Genomic DNA, 20,621 nt, shown 5'->3' on the forward strand with positions numbered 1-20,621 from the left:
GGGGAGAATACACCAGGGGCTTCATCCACCATACAATCCCTGCAGCAAGCAGGTAATTTAGAGGGGCCTGCTGTTCATGCTTGGATTGGATGAAGACCAGCAGAAAAAGGAAACTCTAGCGATACCCCAGAGAAAAGAATCTCTCTTTGCTCCCCTTTACACACAGTACCAGCCCTCCCCCCGCCCCCCCCCTTTTTGTGTGTGTGTGTGTGTGTGTGTGTGTGTGTGTGTGTGTGTGTGTGTGTGTTTTTAACCAGATATGCATCGGGTCTCCAACACACTAGTGCAAACACCCACAGATCTTGGGGGAGTCACAAATCTGGGCTGGAAGTTTGCAATCTGAGCCACCCACCCAACTTGGCCTTTGAAAAAAAAAATAAGGCTGCCACTGTAGTAGCTTTTATGTATTCTGCAGACAGCAGCACTCCTGGCTAGCTAAACTGTTTCTTCGCTTCAATTCAACAGCGTGTTCTACTTCACCGTCCAAAACTGCTGTACTCCATCCCAGTGATGGCTGCATTTCAGTGCTGGATGAAATAATCCTGCAGGAACTGGGCCAAATTCTATTTTCATTTACCCCTGAGCAAGCCCTCTTGCTTCAGTGGGGCAGCCTAGGTTCAAGTGAGATGAGAATTTAATCAGTGTGAGCGATTAAGAGTCTCAGTTTAGATGTAGAACAGGTCCATGAAAATGCAACAGTATCTCGCACTTGTTTGGTTTCACCCATGCCTTTGCTAAGGCTTACTTCTGCTCGTTTCACTTAGGCCTATATTAAACACATGCAAAAGCCTAAGTGCATTTGAGCTCTTAGGATAACGGTGTTCACTTAAAAATGATTCCTGGAGACATGAATAAGTGTTACTCCACCATCTAGCATAACTGGCAGTGGCATTAGGGTACAATTCTAACCTCCACGCTCTGAATTAACAGCGGAGCTGCTGGCAGTTTATTCCCAAACAGGAATGTAAATAATACATCAAAACCAGGCAAACTTGACTTCTTATCAAATGTGTCTCACTCCAAACCCTGAGGATGGCATGGCAATACACAACATCTTTGCTCAGGGAGTGCATGGATTTGTAAGAACTCAAACAGCTTTAAGCCCTTCAACTTTCAAGAGCAGATATCATTCAGCCTAAGCAACTGGTTTTGCTCCCATTCAACAAGCTTCAAAGTGTGTTTGCAGGTCTCATGCAGCAGCATTTCCAAGAGAGACTCCAGAAATAGCCACTGGAAAACAGAAGGGTGGTGATTAAACAAACTAACTGGAGTTAAAAACAAGCCCTTGGATAACATCTCTCTCCAGGCAAAGTCATTGCCAAAGCCTGTTCCGTTGACTGTTTAGAACTCATGCAGCAATCAGGCAAGCAACAAGTCCCGGGAGATGGGTTGCTCTCATCATCTAAGTTCAGGGCCGGAGCTTACGAACATTCAATTCCCAGAACTTTAGTATTCAGAGGATGGGTTCGGATTTCTAATGCACAGTCATAACGTACCCCCTGGGCCTGCCAGTGGGCCAAGAATGGGACTGAGCTCCCTAGGATTACAGGTATTGCAGGATACAGGATACAGTTTGAGCAGGTATTTGATAAACTGGAACTCTGAAATAACTGGCACAAACCGCAAGCCATGACACCGCTCCCCCTTCAGAGACCAGAACTGAGCACGCTCCTCCCTTCTCCACTACCCAGAGTGGCTCCCCATGCAGCACTGCCAAGCACCAGGCAGTGGGGCACTGAACTTTGTTATGGGGGCGGGGGCCTGACCCCACCTGCTCTTCCCTCAGCTGCCCTCTCAAGGCATATTTGAGCACCTGGCAAGCTCCTGGTCCCAGGCTTACTGGATACGGAAGAGTTTACTGCAGCACGAGAAAAATATCCATAGGCATAAGCTCAGAGTCAGACCCTCTGCCAAGTAAAGGCACCACTTGTTGAGGGCAGCCCTGCACTGGGATTCTGAACCAGCACCCCAAAGCAGCTGCAGTTTGTTTCCAGCAGCTGTGAAGGACTGGGGGATGTTGCAGGAGGAGACACTGTAAAAATCCTCAGGTGGTTTGTGGAGAAAGTTTGAGGATAACTGGACTGGATGAGCCAGCAGAAACTAGAGCCAGAAATCCTTATTAAAAAAATCCCTGGGAAAAGTCTCCAGGAGATGAAGGTGAGGGCTGGCCAGGAAGAGAAAGGAAGGGATCTGCCTCTCCCTCTCAAAAGGAATCCTAGCTGCTTCCTGCCCATTACAGGTGGACATTAGTGCAAGTCCAACACCCTGGGTACAGTACAGCTAGTATGTGCTGCTACGTGACCCGAGGCAGGTCTTCTGTGGCTGCCACCAAGCCCAACATTCCAAGCCCATGAGGTCAGAAAGCCCAAGCATTCCCTACACAATAGTGACAGACACCAGGTGAGGGATCTACGGGCACCTGGTCTGAAGCACAGACTTCTCTCTTAAAGCCCATGGTGGGAAGAGAGGAGGGGATGGAAACATGGCCAGCATGAGCAGTGAGGCTGTGGGAACAACGTGGGAAGTTTCTGTAAAATACCTTAGCCCCCAAAGCTGGCTCTGCTGGACAATTCCGCAACTGTCTTTCCCCAAGTCAGGGGGAGTACTGAGGCCTCCCTGTTCAACTCCTGGATCGACTCCGCCGACAGTGACAGAGCATTACTGGACTCCTTCTCCAGCATATTAACTCATTTAGACAGTGACTTGCTGCCTGCCTGCACAAGCACGCGGCTGGTAACACTCACAGATCAGGCATTTAAAGAGGGTGTTGGCACTATGTACTGGTGTCTTAGTCACTTCCAGTTTTACGCACACCATGTATTTAGGTCACAATCATTCTGAACACACACCTAGGGGGACATCAGCATATGTGGCTCGTACTGGGCCGTGATGTAATCTCCTCTAATTGCCAGGGAACTAAGGAAATAGGTGTGGGTGGTAAAGATGAGCAATGTGATAAATTAAAAATACTAGCAGGCTTCACACAATGTCAGCTTAATGGGAGGTCTCCCCCCAAGACAGAGCTTTAATCGATAAAACACATTTGCACTAACAAAAAGAACACTGTGAATCAGAGCCGATATTGGTTTTACCAGACACTATATGCAGCAAAACAAGATTGTTGACAGAGTTCTCTCCCAGCTCCACCATGCGGGATGTACGATTGGTGGAGAACAGCATGAAAAAGTTGATGACAGTGTACTTCCACATTAGACGATCTCAACAAAGCCCGTGGACCATTTTCCTCATTTGTTGAGCATCTTGGAGACTAGGAAGACACACTGATGTACTAAAATGAGATTGTACAACGATGTTGTCTTCCCAATACAGTACTACTGGCTGCCTTGGAAACATGGCAGATGGTGGACGCACACAAAAGGAAGCTGAATGCATTCCTCCAGCATTGTTCAAGAAGATTGTTGGGAATTCATAGGACAGGATTATGTAACCAACATGGAAAGTATCGTAGCACGCAGGCCAGTGGCCTGCAGACTCAGTAATCAGAGGTGACTATGGTGGTTTGACCATGATAGGAGGAACCAGTGGCTGAAGCACAAGGTGTGGCTTAGGTGGGAGCCCATGTGGTGGGAAGAGGAGAGGTGAAGGACAAAGAGTGACCCCAGGCCGGCTGGGAAAGGCGGCGATTCATTGGAGAAGCCCAAGTATGAATTTAAGAGACGGGGGTCAGGTCCCCAGTTTTTGAAAATCTTGGCCTGCACGCATATCTCACTTACCACAAGTTTAATCACTGATGATGCCTTAGGAGGTCTGATTCCACCTACATATCCAATGATCCACACTTTGTCTTTTAACTACAGCTGTGAACTCTGCAATATTAGCTTTGCCTGCCCAGATGGTTGTTAAGTTGAAAGCTTGCCACCTGCGGTGAGACTCACCCTGCTAATAAAGCAAGCCTCATGCTAGCTCTGCCCTGGCTAGTCCTGAACATGCTGTCTGTATACTTCACTTCAGTAGAGATTAAGCTTAAAATGCACCACGTGGACTGAGGAGCAGCTGAAAAACACACAGCAGCTTGCAAAGAAAATTCTGCTGCATCTGCACATTGCAAGGGTGGAATTGCAGAGTGCTGAGCCACGCAATGGCATTCCCCAGGCGAGAGGCAGCCGGGCACCTGGTGTCAGTCCAGTTACGAGCACAAGTCATCCATTCATCCAGGCCCAAAGCAACAGGTTTTCTTCTTTCTTTCCTCCTCTCCAACAAATAAGAAGCTACAAGAAAATAATTGGCCTCCAGATCTGAGGCCACCACCACACTCTACCCCACATTCCAGTTAATGCCTGTGGGTTTGGCTTCCCACCCAAGGAGAGAGAAAAGGACGCTGATGATCAGGGATCAGCAGGAAAGGGTGGGAGATGGGACACTATTTTAGCTGATATAATTATTCAGCTGCTAAGCCCACAACCCTGGAAATCAGCGTTGGAAGGGCTGTTAAATGCCCAGATGCCATGGAGAGGAAGTGGTTTGGCAGGGAGGGACAGCATGGCTAAGGAATGCTGGGTAGCTCCTGGCTCCCCGCATGCACACACCCAGACCCATAACCAGCAGCCCGAGTCCTACAAAACTCGAGTCATTGCTTTTTGGACATTTTTATTGCCTAGATTAGTCAGGAACCAAAATAACCTGGGAGCGCTGTAGGCTTCTCTACTGGCAGTTGAAAAGCGGAATCGCTCCAAATTCCCAATGGAAATAGAATCAGCCCCCATTCCTTCTGAATGCCTCTGAACCCTCTCTTAGGGAAGTGACTGGATACAGTAATCAGTTTATATTAACAATCCTTGAGGATGGGGGTTCTCAAACTGGGGGTTGTTGACCCCTCCAGAGGGTTATGAGGTCAGATTGTCACACTGCCCCCACAACCCCACGTTGCCTCCAGCATTTATAACGGGGGTTAAATAGATTAACAAGTATTTTCAATTTATAAGGGTGAGGGGAGGGAAGAGAATCACACTCTGAGGTTTGTTTTGTCTGAGGGGTCACCAGTACAGACTCTGAGAACCGCTGCTTTAGGATTAGAACCGACGAGTCATTATCACAATTCCCTTTTTACCAGAGCTCCTTCCCCTTCCAAAACTACCTTTTCCCCCACCTCCAACAGGCTGGGGGAGCAGGGGGCAAAGGAGACTCCGGCACCAGCTTCTGGAAAAACTACTCTCCAGTTGAAGCTGACAAAGGGAGAACTAGAGCATTTCAGCTCCAGGCACTTGGATCAAACCTAGCCCATGTGCCCAGTTCTGGGAGGTACATAGCACCCTGCAAGGCAGCTGAGGATGCTCTCAGCACCACGCAGGTCCAGGTCCAGGTCCAGGCCCAGGCACTGCCGTCTGGTGGCTCTCCTGGGGCCTTTATGAAATGAGCTCATTGGATCTCAGCCCAGCTTGTCATGATCACACTACAAAAATTGCCACCACCCTAGTAGCTTTATTGTCCAAATTAGGGAGCTGATTTTCAGTGCCCACAACACCTGCAGAGGACATTGACTTCAGCTGGGGTGGGCTGCTCAGGAAAGCTGAGGAAAACACCAAAAATCAGTCCCCATGTGACCCTTTTATCCTTCCAAGAACCCTTTTGGGTGGGAGTCCTGCCAGGCAGGTACTCTAATCACCTGCCCCCTCCCTGCCTCAAACCTCACACTCCCCAGCAATCTCCTCTCACACACTGAGCCCCTCCATATCTACCAGTCCCCCCCAAAAAGTTAATCCAGCCCGAGGCAAAGTTCTGAGCCTTGGCCCTCCTACCCTCTTCTGCCCCCTCCTCTTTTTTGGGGGGGCGCTTCTCACTTGTGCATGGCCCCCAACTGCCCCCCGCAAAAGATTCCCCACTCCTGTTCCAAACCCAGCTCTTCTACTGGTACACTCTAGGGACTTGGAGGAGCTGCGCTGATTATTAGGCCACATCCTGCTCTCAAAATGATGTAACAGAGCTACCCCACTGTAACTGACCTCCTCCAAGCACTGCCACTGGTCAAACTCCACTGACTCAGAGTTACTGCAGAGCTACAGCAATGCAAGACGAACATTTGACCCCCTGCCTCAGTTTCCCACCTGCCAGGCAGGGACGATAGTGGTTACTTTCCCCACCTTATCGGGCTGGAGTGTGGACAAATTCGTATTTATATGGCACTGTATTTTCCAAAGGAGCATATACAGGCCCATTCCTATTTTTTATTTCTCTCATGTTTTGTCTTTGCCCCCAAAGGGTTAATTCTCCTCCCTGCTGAGAGCTGCACAAGGGAGTGAGAGGTCACTAGGAACGGGAGGAGGAAGCACGCTCCACACAGTTCGTTCTCTACGAAGACGCAAATCACAAACTCCTGCCCTCCAACCACGCAAAGAAATGGACGGAAGCACCCAGCTCTCCACCCACGCTGGCAGAGCGTGGGGAAGGAACTGTCCAGGATGCACAGCTGGATGTTTAGCCTAACCTCGTTTCCTCTTTGGTTGGACATGCAAAGCAGGGGTCATGCAGCACCCGCGAGACCAGGCTGGGATCTCCAGGCAGTCTGCAATGTGCTTTACACTGGGGCTGCTCCAGCCACCACCAGCACTGAGCCTGTTTCCCCAGAGACACAAAGAGAGCTGCCCACAGGAGGTAACAGAGAGCTGGGAGTCCACGTGCTACGTTTAAAGACCCAAGTGAGATGCAGAGACTGCCTTGGCCGGGGGGGGGGGGGGGGGGGGGGGGGGGGGGCGAGGGGTGCTGCTCTCTCTCCATGTCACACAAGTGCCGTGAGAGAGACACGGAGGTGATGGAGTATCTTCTATTGGATCACCATCAGCTGACAAGTGTTTGAACCACCCGGTGCTCTGCTCCACCTCTGACATTGTGAAGCCAAGGCTGCTACAACCACCCTGCATACACACAAGTGCAATGCCAGGTGTGGCAGTGGTCCTGAAGCAATGATGGTGGCCTGCGGGGCCATCAGAAATTCTATACGTGGCCTGTGAGACATTTTCTTTACCATTGCCCATGTCCAGGTTGCCGGAATCCCCTTGTTTCCATCCATGTAGTTTTATTGCCCCCCTCACCCCAGTATTACTAAAGTGACACATGCGGAGTAAGGAACTGGGAAGTGGGATGTGTGTGGATTACACACATGAATCCAATCAAAACACTGCAATACTCCAATCAGCACGCCCTGCCAATTCTAAGTGCCCCAGCCACATTAGCAAAACTGCCCCATCCCTGGAGACCGCCTTGGTAACAACCATCTGCGGCCCACTGCACTGAAGGAGGGTCCACTCAGGCAGCCCACTCACTAGCCTACACTGCCCATCGCTAGCCTGAAGCCACTGGAATTCAGTCTCCTTGCTGCTTCCTACGGTGAGTGAACTGCCACGGAGGTTGCAAAAAGCAGTTGCCAGAAGTCGTCCCCTTCCTGGGTGTGCAAGTCTGGTTAGGCAGCAGAACCTGTGTGCAGAAGGGTTTACCAGGGGAGTTCTGCAATCCCAGTACCAACCGCATCTATCTGCAGCACTGGACAGGATTGTGCCCGGGTGAAGAGAGGAGTGTTCTATGCATCACCAACAACCCTTTGCTCAGCCTCTCCCTCTGCCTCCTTGAGCTCCCCCCTCCATATCTTCCCCCAACTTCAGGCTTTTGTGGGGCAGGAGAGGTGAATTCTATCCTCCAGGGCACACGCCAAGCCCATTCACAGAGACTAGGCACTGAAAGAGAATCAGGATCTTACTGCACATATGCCCAAAGCTTGGGGTCAGTACAACTGCGGGCAAATCTAGGCTTGTCCAACTGGATTGTTCAATCCAGGCCTATCTCCGCACATCATTATATAGAGAAATTCTTCCAGCTAGCCAATACTTAAAGAAGCCATTGGTGAAGTCAGAATGGCACTAACTGAGTGGCCCTCTGGAAGCCAAGACAGAAAACCCTTAGATCAAAAGAAAGGATTCAAAAAAGATATTTTTAAAGTTTCCAATTAAAATAGTTCTATTTGGGGGGGGGGGCGGAGAATATCTCCTGCGACAGCATCTGAAACCACTTATACAGCTAATGAGCACGTTCACAGTTACTTGAAGCAGGACAGACATGCTTTAAAGAAAGACTACAGGCTCAGATTCTTAAAGGTGTCAAGCTCCTGACCTCCCAGGCTCCGGTTACACCAGAAGCATCTGTCAGACGTTTCTCTTGGAAGAGATTTTCCAACAAAACGTCTATTGGCCAAGTGCAACCATGCACACAAGCAGATCCGAAGAGCGATCTGCTCTGTCAACAGAGCACGGCCAGACTGCCCGGTCCTCTCTTGACAGAATCGCAGATCAGAAGCTCACCAAACAGGGCTGCCGGGTCAACCAGAAGCCCTGTCTGTCGACAGAAGCCCGCATCCTCACAACTCTTGTCAACAGACTCTGTTGCCAAGGGTGCTCCTCCTCCTCTGGGAGAGGCAGAGGGTTGTCGGTGTGCCATTGCCGTACTGTTAACGAAATGCATTTTGCGTGTAGGCACTCCACAAGTTTTGTCAACAAAACCAGATTTCAAAACAAAAAAGCTGTCCAGGAGCACTTTAAAGACTAGCAAAAGAGTTTATTAGGTGAGCTTTCATGGGACAGACCCACTTCTTCAGACCAGAGCCATATCAGAACAGACTTAATATTTACAACCAGATTTGTGTCGACCAAACTCTCTAGCATAGCTGTAGCCCCAGTGATTTCAATGTCAGACCCCCAAGGACCTTTCAGGGTCTGGATCACACATTCTGGGGACGGCAAAAACCACAAACATTGGTTGGGGGCTCAGAGACAGCCGTATGGTACCCAAATCATCTTCCCACTTGTCTTTTCTTTAAATGGAGCGAGTCTAATGTTCACTTTATCCTTTTAAAAGGAGGAAAACTGACTCAGATGGTGGAAGCAGGAATGGAAGCCAGGCCTTATTTGGAGAACAGACACACACAGACCCTAAAAGATGGAATAAATTTGAAGAAAGGGGGCCAGACATACTAGGTTAAACTCAGGCTCTTTTGTGCCCTCTACGCAGGCAGACTCCTGAATCCACTGGATTCGCCCATGAAGAGGAACATGCAGAGTCAGTGGCTAAGGCACTGACAGAAAACTCTTCTGGCTTCAAGGACTCCAGAATTTGGACCAAATTCTAAACCTGTTCCTCCAGTGGTGTTTCTTTCCAAGGCTGCACATTATGTATGCTGTGGTTCTGACCTTCCTGTAAATCCTTTTCTTTGCATTTCCAGCCCGGTGGATTGCAGAAGCCTCAAATTAAGACATCAGTGAACAGAAGCAAAGCACAAGACGCAGCTCTGATTTTCAGCGGATGCTTAAATCACAGGGACTGATGATTGCCACCCACATTCTGTGGCTGTGTAGCTGACACATTACAAGTGTTTATGTTTTCCCATACTGATGTTTGTTTCTCCATTTGGGTTTGGTGGAATGCCTTGGAATCACTGCCACTACCATGTCATGCCCCAAAAAGGAAAGATCTCTCCCTGCCTTTAGCTGCTAAAGCACTGTGTCAACTAAATAAAGGAAAAAAACCAGAGGGAACATCCCGGCAATATTTTAAAATTTTGGTTTAGTGCAGAATAAATTCCCAAAGAGTCTGTATATTGTTAGCCATAAAAAGTCAATTTACTTCAGTAAATACAAATCAGCCTTGAATTAAAGGAGAGCCAACTTCAGCTGTTCTGGAGATTTTCTACCCAGAGCAAAGTCATTCAGGAAGAGTAAACAGTGATTATTTGGGTATGATTATCAGGACAAGGGGGCAGACAATCAGGATTTCAGAGGCTATGAAAACATTGATTTTACTGTATCCTACAAACTATTTCACACCCCAGGAAAACACGAGAACATGAGGCAGATAGAATACAACAACAGAAACTGAGTACCCTCTTTTTACACTCACAGAGGAAGGAGGTTTCACAGAACTTACAGGAGTTTAAGGTGCTGCTACATTCCAATAAAAAAGCCTCTTGTCCCATAACTTCACAGTTGCTGGATCTTCCTTTAAATATTCTTAATTAGGCAAGCCATTTTCAACCGTAACCCTGTCCCCTTTGACTTTCATTAGGAAGAAAGACCACAGGTGCTTTAATAATACACTAAGTTTGTAAGTCCTCAGCCACCAAGGAACAAGAGAAAGAACATACAATACATCTGGCTTAAATCACAGCAACTCAAGACAAAAACTGTCCTGTCTAAGATAGATATTCATCCAGAACCCACTCATCAGAAACCCTGTGCTTCAGTTTTCCCTTTCCTTAGGTTTTAAGGGGCCAAGCACGCACTTGGGTTTCACACTGGCTCACTTCCCCCCATAACATTTGTCACTTTTGTTTCATTGTATGTCATGTTACCAATGGGAGTGGTAGGGGCTGTGAAGACAGGCGAGTGGCTAAGACAGAAGGTGGGATGGATAGGGGAGGGATGAGCTAACAAGTTCCATACTGGGGTTCACGCCTGCCAAAGCAGATTCTACAGGGCACCAGCCAGACGAGTGGCTGGATGGTATGGGATACCCTAGTCTCACATGGATGTATGCTGACCAGAGGTAGATGCATGGTTCCAGAGGCAAGATTTGTTAAGGTGTTTAGGTACCCGAAAGATGGAGCAAGGCACCTACTAGGAGTTTCAACTGCACCTATGCACTGAACTCTCCCTGATTTCACCAGCACATTGGCTTTGGGCTGGGTGGAAGGGCTAAGGACAGGCAAAGATGAGGAGCATTACAGAAAGGCAGGTGAACGGATGCAGAGGCTGGCTGGCATCCTTGTATCTGGATGCTGCAGACAGGTCAATGTGGGGAGGGAGGATGACAAATGGAGGGGGTTTGGTGGGAGCAGCCAGGGCCAGCTCTCACCCAGGTGCACAGCCACTGTATGACATCCCACCCAAAGGAACGGAATGGGTGTGGGATGGATGGAGACAGAAGGGGCCTTTGGGGCATGAGGGAGTGGGGATGGATGGTGAAGCCAAGGGAGGGGTGGGGGTGGAACGCAGAGATGTGGAGTATGGAAAGAAGTCTGATGGATGGGTTAGTGGAGGATGGGTGCTGGGAACTAGCAGGCTGGTGGCAGTATGGCGGAGGGGCTGGGGAATGCCTGCCTGACAGGTAGCGATCAAGTACCCTGAAGGGGAAGATGGAGGATAAACTGATGGATAGAGGACTGAATGCTGGATGGGGGTTAGCTGGGTACCCAGCTCACTACCACCTGACGTACACTCACTAGGTAGCAGTGGACACCTGCAATGGCAGCGATGGGTGGGATGGAAGATAGTTGGGGTTCACGGATGCAAGGAAGCTGGGAGTGGAGGGATAGGGACAGATGGGAGTGGCTGACTCTCACCTGGATGTAGGCCGGCTGCAGGCAGTTGTAGGGCACTAGGGAGGGAGGCTGGGGGTGGCCCGGCTGCAGGCAGTTGTGGGGCACTGGGGAGGGAGGCTGAGGCTGGCCCGGCTGCAGGCAGTTGTGGGGCACTGGGGAGGGAGGCTGAGGCTGGCCCGGCTGCAGGCAGTTGTGGGGCACTGGGGAGGGAGGCTGAGGCTGGCCCGGCTCTCACCTGGATGTAGGCCCGCTGCAGGTAGTTGTAGGGCACCCTGCGCTGGAAGTCGGCGCGCAGCTCCTCGCTGGCGCGGTGCCGGGAGGCGGCCCCCAGGCGGCGCCCCTCGCACTCCCGCAGGCAGCGCGCCCGGCGCAGCAGCGAGCCGGCGAAGGGCAGCTGCCCGCCGGCGCCCGGCCCCAGCCGCCCCAGGGGCTCCCGGCGGCGGCAGCCCAGCCCGCAGCGCAGCCGCGCCTCCCGCAGCTGCCGGTAGCTGCTCAGCGCCCGCTCCAGCCAGCGCACGGCGCCCGCGAAGTCGCCGCCGTCATAAGCCTCCACGCCGCGGGCGAAGAGCGCGTCGAAGGGCGGCAGGGGCTGCGGCTCGGGGCCCCCCGCCGCCTGGCCCAGCAGCAGCAGCAGCGCCCCCCAGAGCCGGCTGCGCCCGGCGGGGGCCATCCGCGCGCGCGCTCCGGCCGGGCCGGGGCTCCCGGGGCTGGGCCTGGGGCTGCGCTCGCTAGGCGGACGCCGCGCGGCGGGACTCGGGGCCCGGCTCCATGTGCGGCGCGGGGACCCCACCCCCGGCTGTGCCTGCTCCTCGCCCGGCCTCCGGGGCGCGCAAGCCCAGCCGGCTCCGCCGCCCGCCGGCAGCTCTTAAAGCCCCCCGCGCCGAGCCGCACGCTCCTCCCGCGCGGGGCGGGGCGGGGCGGGGCGGGGCGGCGCCTCCCTGCGGCCGCGGGGGGTCGGAGCCGGGGCTGGGCGCGCCACGTCCGAGCCCCTCTGCGCCCGGGGCGGCGCCGGCAGCCGTGGCCAGGCGGATCTGCTGCCTTGAACTAGGAGCTGCGGGCAGGTGTGTCCCCGCGCAGGGCCGGGGAGAGGCGCCCAGGTGGAGCAAGCGGCGGACGTGGGCAGGTGGGGCCTGGGACAGCGGAGTCCCAACGCGCCTATGAAACCAGTAATTAATGTGCTTTAAAAGCTTTTCACGCTCCTGCTCGTGCATAACCCAGTTACGCTGTAATTTCATACCTGGGACGTCTCTTGCGTGCTCTTAAAGCGCACGGGTTCAACACAGTGGGGTTATGGAGCCTTGCGGCCCCTCACCCCTGGGCCAACTGCCCCTTTGGCCTTATCTGAACTTGCCACTGTCCGTGGAGCTGCTACCAGAGGGGCAGCCATGCTAGAGGCCTCTTTCCCTGTAAGCTGAGCCCTTGGGCAGCAGCCCAGGAGAGATACAGGGGCAGCCTGCAGATTAGCAGAGCCCCCCTACCAGCGGTGGTTCACATCTGCACAGGCTTGAGTGCACATAACACTTTATTCCACATATGGATGGAAGACATTGGGGGCACACAGCCAGGATCACCCAGTGCCCCAGTTTTATAGGGGCAGTACTGAGATTCGGGGCTTTGTTTTAAGTAGGTACCTCCCATTCCCAGCCGAGTTTTCATACTGCTGTCCCAGTGGTGCACAGATTTCCATCCGCCCTGCTCACTGCTGAGGAGCCCCCAGAAGTGCAGATATATTTAGCGGTCAGGGCCCCCTTGTGTCAGGGACTGTACAGACAAGTAATAAAAACCCTGGCCCAGGGAGGTGACAGTCCACATGAGTGGTGAACACTGATGATTGGACTACGTAGGGGAGAGCAGAACTAGTTACAGACCAAGTCTACTTAACTTGTTGCAGAAATGCCCATCTCTGCCTCTTCCCTCTGGGCAAAGATACGGGCAGCTCTGCTGCCTCCCAGGCTTCATGCACTAGGCAAGATGGGTGAGATCAGCCTGATCCGGGCAGTTGTGGGGCTCGGAGTTAATGCACACGTGTTGTGGGGGGGAACCCCAGTTTGTGTACAGATTTCTAGCTATATGCCCAGCTCTAACAGGCTGGGAGGGGCAGTGTTTGGTGTGTGTAGGGGAGAGGTGGGGAAGCCAAGGGAGTCCCTCTTCAGTGAACTGCTCCATGGCTGTAAACATTAAAAAAACACACACGCACAAAAACTTCCCAGCTGCAGGCAATGTACTTTTTTCTCTCTTGCTTCCTGGAATTCCCCGTCGTTGCTTTACTATTTGCTAAATATTTTATGACACTCTTCAGTCTGCTGCTTGGAGACCTTGGACTCTGGTTTCTCTGTCCCTTTCCCACCTACACATGCCTCCAACCTCTAGGAATTTTGCAAATAACTTTTCAGGGATGTGCATAGTGAGCCAGAATTGAGAGAGGTCTGTGAAGCATCCTCCTCGTCTCCCAGCTGTGTGTATGCCTCTCTCTCCAGGGTTCCCTCTTCCAATGCTACAGCACCTGCTCTGCCAAAGTCTTACTCATTTTGGATTAATGCTAAGGCAGTATTTTTTTTCAAGCTTTTCATTCTTCCAGCAAAATATTTCGCAAATGCAGCTCGCTGAGACATTTAAATATTTCAGTACTGGGGAGGGGGGGGTGGAAATTGCAGTTTTAACTCATCTTGTTGAATCCCTGATAGTAATTTTTTTTTTAAGAAGTTCGGTTGATATGGGTGAAACAAGCTTTCACTGCACATGTGGGAGTGAGCAAAAGTTTGTTGACTCCTCTCTTTAGAAACCCTGGGTCTCATTCAGTCTCAGACTGTCAGCTCTTTGGGACAGGAACTGTTATTTATTACGCATTTCTACAACTCCTAGTGTAATGGGCCCACCAACTGATTGTGGTGTGAAAGCACTGCTCCAATGTAAATATTTAATAACAACATCAGATTCTTGAAAGTAAACAAAGATATGCCCTGGCAGGTGTCCGGCCAACCAGTCCTTAAAAGCCGCCAGTGATAGGGATTCCACAACCTCCTTCGGAAGCTTGTTCCAGAACTTAAGTATTTTTATAGTCAGAAAATTGTTCCTAATGTGTAAGTTAAAGCTCTTGTGTCCTCCTTCCGGTACAACTTTCTACTTACCTCATTGTAGACTGAAGACAGATCTAAGAGAAAGTTTATAGCTAATTCCTTTATTTGACCCCAAAATGCAGTTTCAGTCAACCCAAAACTACACGTGTATAGGACAAATGTAGTTTTATCCATTCCCAAAACAGCCAGAGGAGGGGATGGTGGTTCCATCCTTGACCTCTCACCTGAACATTTGTAGCCTTTAGCATAGTGGTTTGGGGCCCACCCCGGCATCCAGGTGACTGAAGTGTGAGTCCTTGCTCTGGAAGGACCCAAAATTGACTATTTTGCATCAACAAAAATTCAGATAAATGTCAGCAACTGTTCAACCCAAACCAACATATATTTTTTTCTGGAACCAACACTGGACTGAGAAAAGATCCCAAGTATTTGTCCAGGTCTGATCAGGAGTAACTGTCCCGAAGTGGACTTGCCGCAGAGTAGCACGGATGTAAAAGGGAGGTGTCCTAGGCCCCGTGGATCGAATGTTGACATCCTTTCATCCAGCCATTTCAGAGTAATTGTATTGGGCCTGGCACTCCTTCACTTATCTGGGACATATAAGCAGACTTCTGGGCATCATTTTCTGTATTTGAGAGATCAGTTAAGACTGTGGAGTCTGCTTTGAAAATGGCTCTCCATAACAGAATCTTTCCCCAGCATGGAGTTGCTGACTCTTGGCTGTGATCTGGCCCCTTTCTTTTACTTCTGCAGCAATAAGGGCCTGGAACACAGATTTTCCTACCTGTGAATTGCAATCAGGGGTCTTCCTCACCTCTGACAGTCCAATGTGGGGCTGTGACCTGAGTGTGAATGAGACTGTGGGAGGTGAAGGGTGTGCCGCTGGAATAATGGTGTTCTGGGTATTTGGGGCTTCTGGACAGTCCCTTGGGGTTAACCAGGGTATTCGGGGTTAATCTCTCCCACCTGCTCACAGTCGGAGGGCACCTTGTCTATGCCTATCAGAGGAAACTCCCCTTAACGGGTGGCTGCTGTCAACAAAAGCACTCTGCTCTGGACTCAACAGGACCAATTCTTTCCCAGTGGAGGCCGCCAGTTTGCACACCCCACTATGTTACCCTGGGGTGTCCTGTCCTTCTCTCCTGTACCCCTGCAGTGTACTCTGAGCCATGGTCACTGCTTTCCCTTCTGTTCAAGCTTATTTTTAGCACAAGGCACCCAGCTGTACCTACTGAGGGTATGTCATCTACACAGCAGAGTTGTTCTGGAATAGCTTATTCTGGAGATATTATTCCAAAATAAGCTATTCCAGAATAATGCCTCTACACTACCGAGTAGCCTCGGAATAGGCAAAACTTATTCCAAAATAGTGGCTCTAATCTGAAATACTACGTCTACACAGCAGAATTATTTTGGAATAACCTATTCCAGAATATCTTATTTTGAAATAGGCCCTGTTCCCTGTCTACACAGCCCCTATTCTGAAGTATCTGTAGGCTATCTCTAGGTTCAGGAGATCTGTTGGCAAAACATACGCAAATTGTGTAATGCATTTGCGTAGCTCCTGCTGACAGTTCTGTCAAGAGAGGCTTTCCTGACACTTGGCCTGTCTACACAGAGCCATATGTCGGGAAAACCCCCTCTGGTGACACCTCCCATCTTCCTTGTGGAATGAGGATTACTGGGATGTCAGCAGAAAGCTCCTGGAGTGGCAGATTTCAGTGGGAAGACCTCCTTGCTCCCCATGGAACCCTTCAATCTAGACATAGCCCTAGAATGAGGTTTATCAATTCAAAATAAGCTCTCCACTATTTCAAAATTATTTCGAAATAGCAGTTGCATTGTGTAGAGGCTCACGAAGTTATTTGGGAATAGTGGTCATTATTCCAAAATAATTCTGCTGTGTAGACATACCCAGAGAAACTGAAATAAAGTTTGCTCAACAGAGGTCAAGGAAGAGTTTCAAATAAAGCAAGTAAAAGAGTTTGGACACATAAGGTTACAGGTAAAAAAAACCTAGAACATGATCTAGATAAAACCTCTACTTGCTAGCCTTTCATCTGCCTTTCATCAGATACTGCCACGAGCAGTGTCGTCTCCATAATGGATAAAAATATTGTGCCCCCTTCCTCTTCTCTAACACAGTTACAGATGACTGTTTCTCCCCGCCCCCTGAGGTATCCCCCTAGTCACAGATTTTGTATTTGTAAACTCTGAAGCCCGCACCTGTCCCTGACAGTAAATTTAGGGCAGACCACTGTTCTCAGAGGTGACTGAGTTAACCCCAGGGAAGTCACCATGTCTCAGGTGATAAGTTTCATTTCAACAGTTTGAAGACCCAACAGTGTGCATTTGGCATCTCCTGCAAACTTCTCCCGATACAAACATCTCACAGTTAACAACAACAGATTGGTTATTAGCTTTCAACAGATACTGCACCCAACCTCTCTTCAGTGGAATACTGATAGTCAGCTAGGGGCCATACTCCTGTTTGGGCATCTCCAAGTCACAGCATTTGAGGGTGTGCTAATATATGCTGTGAATTAAATCAGCCCCAGAACCTGAGACATGCAATGGTGAAGTTAAATCCTCCACCCCTACACTGCATCCCCTGAAAGGCACAACTCAGAACTGAGGTCTAAGTATTGTCTGCAAATAGATGTATTTGATTTCTTCCTCTCTTTCCAAATCCCTTTGCCCTGGATTCACCGCACAGGGTCAGCACCGAGGCCATGGATAGGAAGGAATGTAGAGCCTGAATGAAAGGAGAGAGAATGAAGTGAGACTAAATGTTTTCCTTTCAGTGTGTTACCATTTGTGAACCCGACGTTCTTTTCAGAAAAATCATTTTGAAGCAACCTAAAGGTTTCGTAGGCACAAGGTGTTATTTCAGAGCCGGGTCCTGATGCCTTACCCATTGAATGGGCCTGATTCTGAGCTCACCCCAGATTTACACCAGTCTTGCTCCATCCACCTCAAGAGAATTACTCCTGATTTATATCACTGAAAGAGCAGAAGATGTTCATGAACCAGGAAGGGCAGGATACCACCCTTAATTCCAGCAATATCAATATTTGTTTATTATCGTAATTTGTAACCGGGCGCCAAGACACCTGAGACATCTTTCAAGCCTTTAATGAAAGGAATAATTTTAAATATGCAACAACTCACCCTTCATCACTTGCTGTTGATCCTGGCTTCTGTGAGGTTGTTTTGAAAATTTGGAGGGGGCGGAGGGGACATAAAACAGGTTCAGCTGAAACTCCCTTCCCAAATACACCCTGAGAGGTAGGTCAAAACACCAATGATTTGGCAACATGACGTGAGAAGAACTTTCCCCAAAATATTCATTTTAAAGAAAACGTATTTATCTGGATCCAAGTTTTAAGGCCCCTTTTTGTTTTCATTAGCAGTTTTTTGGTTACTCAATGCTCAATTCACAACTGAACTTTGCAAATCCTGAATCAAACAGTCAAAGCTGTTCAGCCATGTCCCTTAAGTAGAGATGGAGCATGCCTTTTGGCTTGAACCTAACACGACCAAACTGCAGGGGCCTGAGCCTCAGCAAGGCTGCATCACTGCAGCTTTACGGCAGTCGCAGGAGCTCTTCTGATTTACACCTGCCAGGGATCTGGCTCTGAGTTGACAGCTGAATTCTGTGGCAAATACCTATTTCTATTCATAATTGTGTTAACAGGAATGGCGATGGAGAAGATGGATGAATGTGGGGGAGGTGAATACAAAGCGTGTGAAATGCAAAAATAAATGTGGGGTATGTATCAGGAATTTATGGACAACTCACCCTTTAAAGTGAGTTTAAAAGTCATTTAAAATGAGACTGGCCAAAGACCTGGAGACTCCTTAGGGGAAGAACTGTTGGCAGAGTAGGGAGCAGAAACACAACTTCTCTCTCGCTAATTCTGTATGTTTTTTCTTACTCAGAAGAAAATCAATAAAATGACACGTTGCAAAAGATCAGGAAGGGTTTGAGTTGAATATACAGGGTGCACTGTGACATTTAAAGAGGGCTGAGGTGGCTCTATCATCTGCTGACATGCAACTATTATCTCTTTGCTGATGACACCTGACCTAGTTCCTTCAGTCCAGTTCCACATTTCAGCCAACGTATCGTTTTGAGTGCCCCATCAAAACACACATTCTGCTGTGAGAGCTCCTGAATCTTCCTCCCAAGCCTTCTTCATGTCAGCCTTCCTCCACCACTGCTGACAACACCTCACTGTCACCCTGGCTCAAAACCTGGGGGTCATCTTCAGCATCTTCTCCCCTGAAATGTAGGCCATGAGCAAAGACTACCTTTCTTCCTCCATGGCCTACACTGTCAAGAACCTGACATGCCCTCTCCTCCCAGACAGCTGAACACTTGTCCAAGCCCAGATCATCTCTCACTTATCTTGATTATGGCAATTTCCTTTTCTCCAGCTATGAATGTCACCTCCAGTTTGTCTAAAAGTTGTCCGCTTAACTTAGAGTCCTCGCTTGTCAGTCTGATCACATCACCCACTCTTTTTACCTTTCTGATTGCCTACACAGATAATTTCAAGCCTAAATGGCTTATGCTCACCTTTGAGATCCTACCTAAGTCTGCCCTGGTATAAACCCCTTAACACATCTTCCCCACACTCCGTGCTGCACTAACAATGCCAGTCGTAGTAGCATGTTCTATTTCAGGGGTCTCAAACTCCCAGCCCATGGGCCACCTACGGTCTGAGCACTTCCCTGATCTGACCCTCCTGAAAAACATTTTGAAAAAGTTATTTAATCAGGACAGTGTGGCTGCTGAGCTGAGGGACAGAGGGGCTCACCCATGCACACAGCTCCCAGTAGCACCCAGGCCCCTCAGCACGCACATACTCCTGGCAGCCAATGGTGCTGCTTGGTCTGAGAAGCCACACTGGCTGCCTCTGCTGCAGTGCAAACCATGCTACCCAGGGAGCCACCAAAGCTGATGTGCTTCTGCAACCAGGAGGGCGGGGCAGGTTAGGTTTCGCTGCTGGTTACCTTGTGTGGTGGCATAGGATCCCAGCACAAGGACACACATGTTAGTGGGGGATTGGGAAGGGAAGCCGGGGGGCAGCTGAGATCCCAGTGTGAGGTATGGATGTTAGCAGGAGGAGGAGCAACCCAGCACAAGGACGTGGGGGTGTCAAGGTGAGGATTCAGTTTTAGGTGTTTTGTAGGATCCTGGTCTCTGAGCTCCTGGACACAGGGAGAGAGGCTGTCAACTTGCATGTACTGTATGGCCAAGCCCAAGAGCTCAAAACTCATGAATCAGCCCCTCCTCATCATCATCATCAAAAAAAATGGTTTATTGAAATCACAAATAAAAATACACTTCGGGAACTTTTTATTTAACATCTGGTGTTTGAGGTCTTTGGCTGAATTCAGGGCACATATTTTAGCTTTTCTCCATCAACCATGAGACCTAAAGTCTTCTTTTTTTTTTAAAGGCTGGGATACTCTTCTAATACCGGGCACCCACAAACAAGCATAATCCACCTTGTCAGAGTAATCACAGTTGATAGTGGTGCATGAGGCATCAAGGAGTGAAATTCCCATACCTGACTTAGTTTGAGTGACGTGGGTCAGGCTATCAAGAGGAAAAATAAAAGCCCCAGTTATCAGGCTGCTTGTGATCAAATCAGGAGAGCTGATAGTTTCACCGCTTACCCATATGGACGAGATGCCAGTGGTGGCATCCAGAGTCCCCTGCTGCTTGTAAATGCCCCTGGGGTTAGTAGGTGCGACCGGGGGACACATGGGGCAGGGATGGGAGCACACAGGCTGGCAGGAGGGGCTGGGAGATTACACTGGCTCTAAGGTAAATTGAATTGGAGATTCCTATTCTATTAATTGCCCCCATTCCCACCCCTGTAGCTAGGTGCCCTGCATGCATATATAACCGTCTGGCAAGTGCATATTACAGGCACCATGTGTGTTCTGTCCACAGAGAATATACCTTGTTAGCTCAAGCTGTAGTTGTTTATGCTTTTTATCCCTAGAGGTTCATGGTCCAATCCTGGTATATTGGCCAGGAGGGCAGCCATCACATATAGAACCCACTTGGCCAAGCAACCATCCCTCTGCCCTTCCTCATTCTTCCCAAACAACACTTCTTTTGTGCTAAGAAACAAAGTTAACTCTGGGTTCTCTCTTTTCTGGCCATGCTTTCTGGGTATGTCTACACTGGAGCTGGAACGCGTAATATC

General features: G+C 49.7%; 1 protein-coding gene across 1 annotated transcript in view; it reads right to left on the reverse strand.

Annotated features, from left to right (window-relative positions):
* Positions 1 to 12,192, reverse strand: part of P3H2 (prolyl 3-hydroxylase 2) — a 107,372-nt gene extending 95,180 nt beyond the window's left edge. Inside the window, exon 1 of the mRNA XM_075004421.1 lies at positions 11,553 to 12,192. Coding sequence (XP_074860522.1) covers positions 11,553 to 11,987 — 435 coding nt within the window. The 5' untranslated portion in view covers positions 11,988 to 12,192. The remainder of the gene's footprint in view (positions 1 to 11,552) is intronic.
* Between the last annotated feature and the right edge of the window lie 8,429 nt (positions 12,193 to 20,621).

Source organism: Carettochelys insculpta, chromosome 10, assembly GCF_033958435.1.
Source record: "Carettochelys insculpta isolate YL-2023 chromosome 10, ASM3395843v1, whole genome shotgun sequence".
NCBI classification, from domain to species: domain Eukaryota; kingdom Metazoa; phylum Chordata; order Testudines; family Carettochelyidae; genus Carettochelys; species Carettochelys insculpta.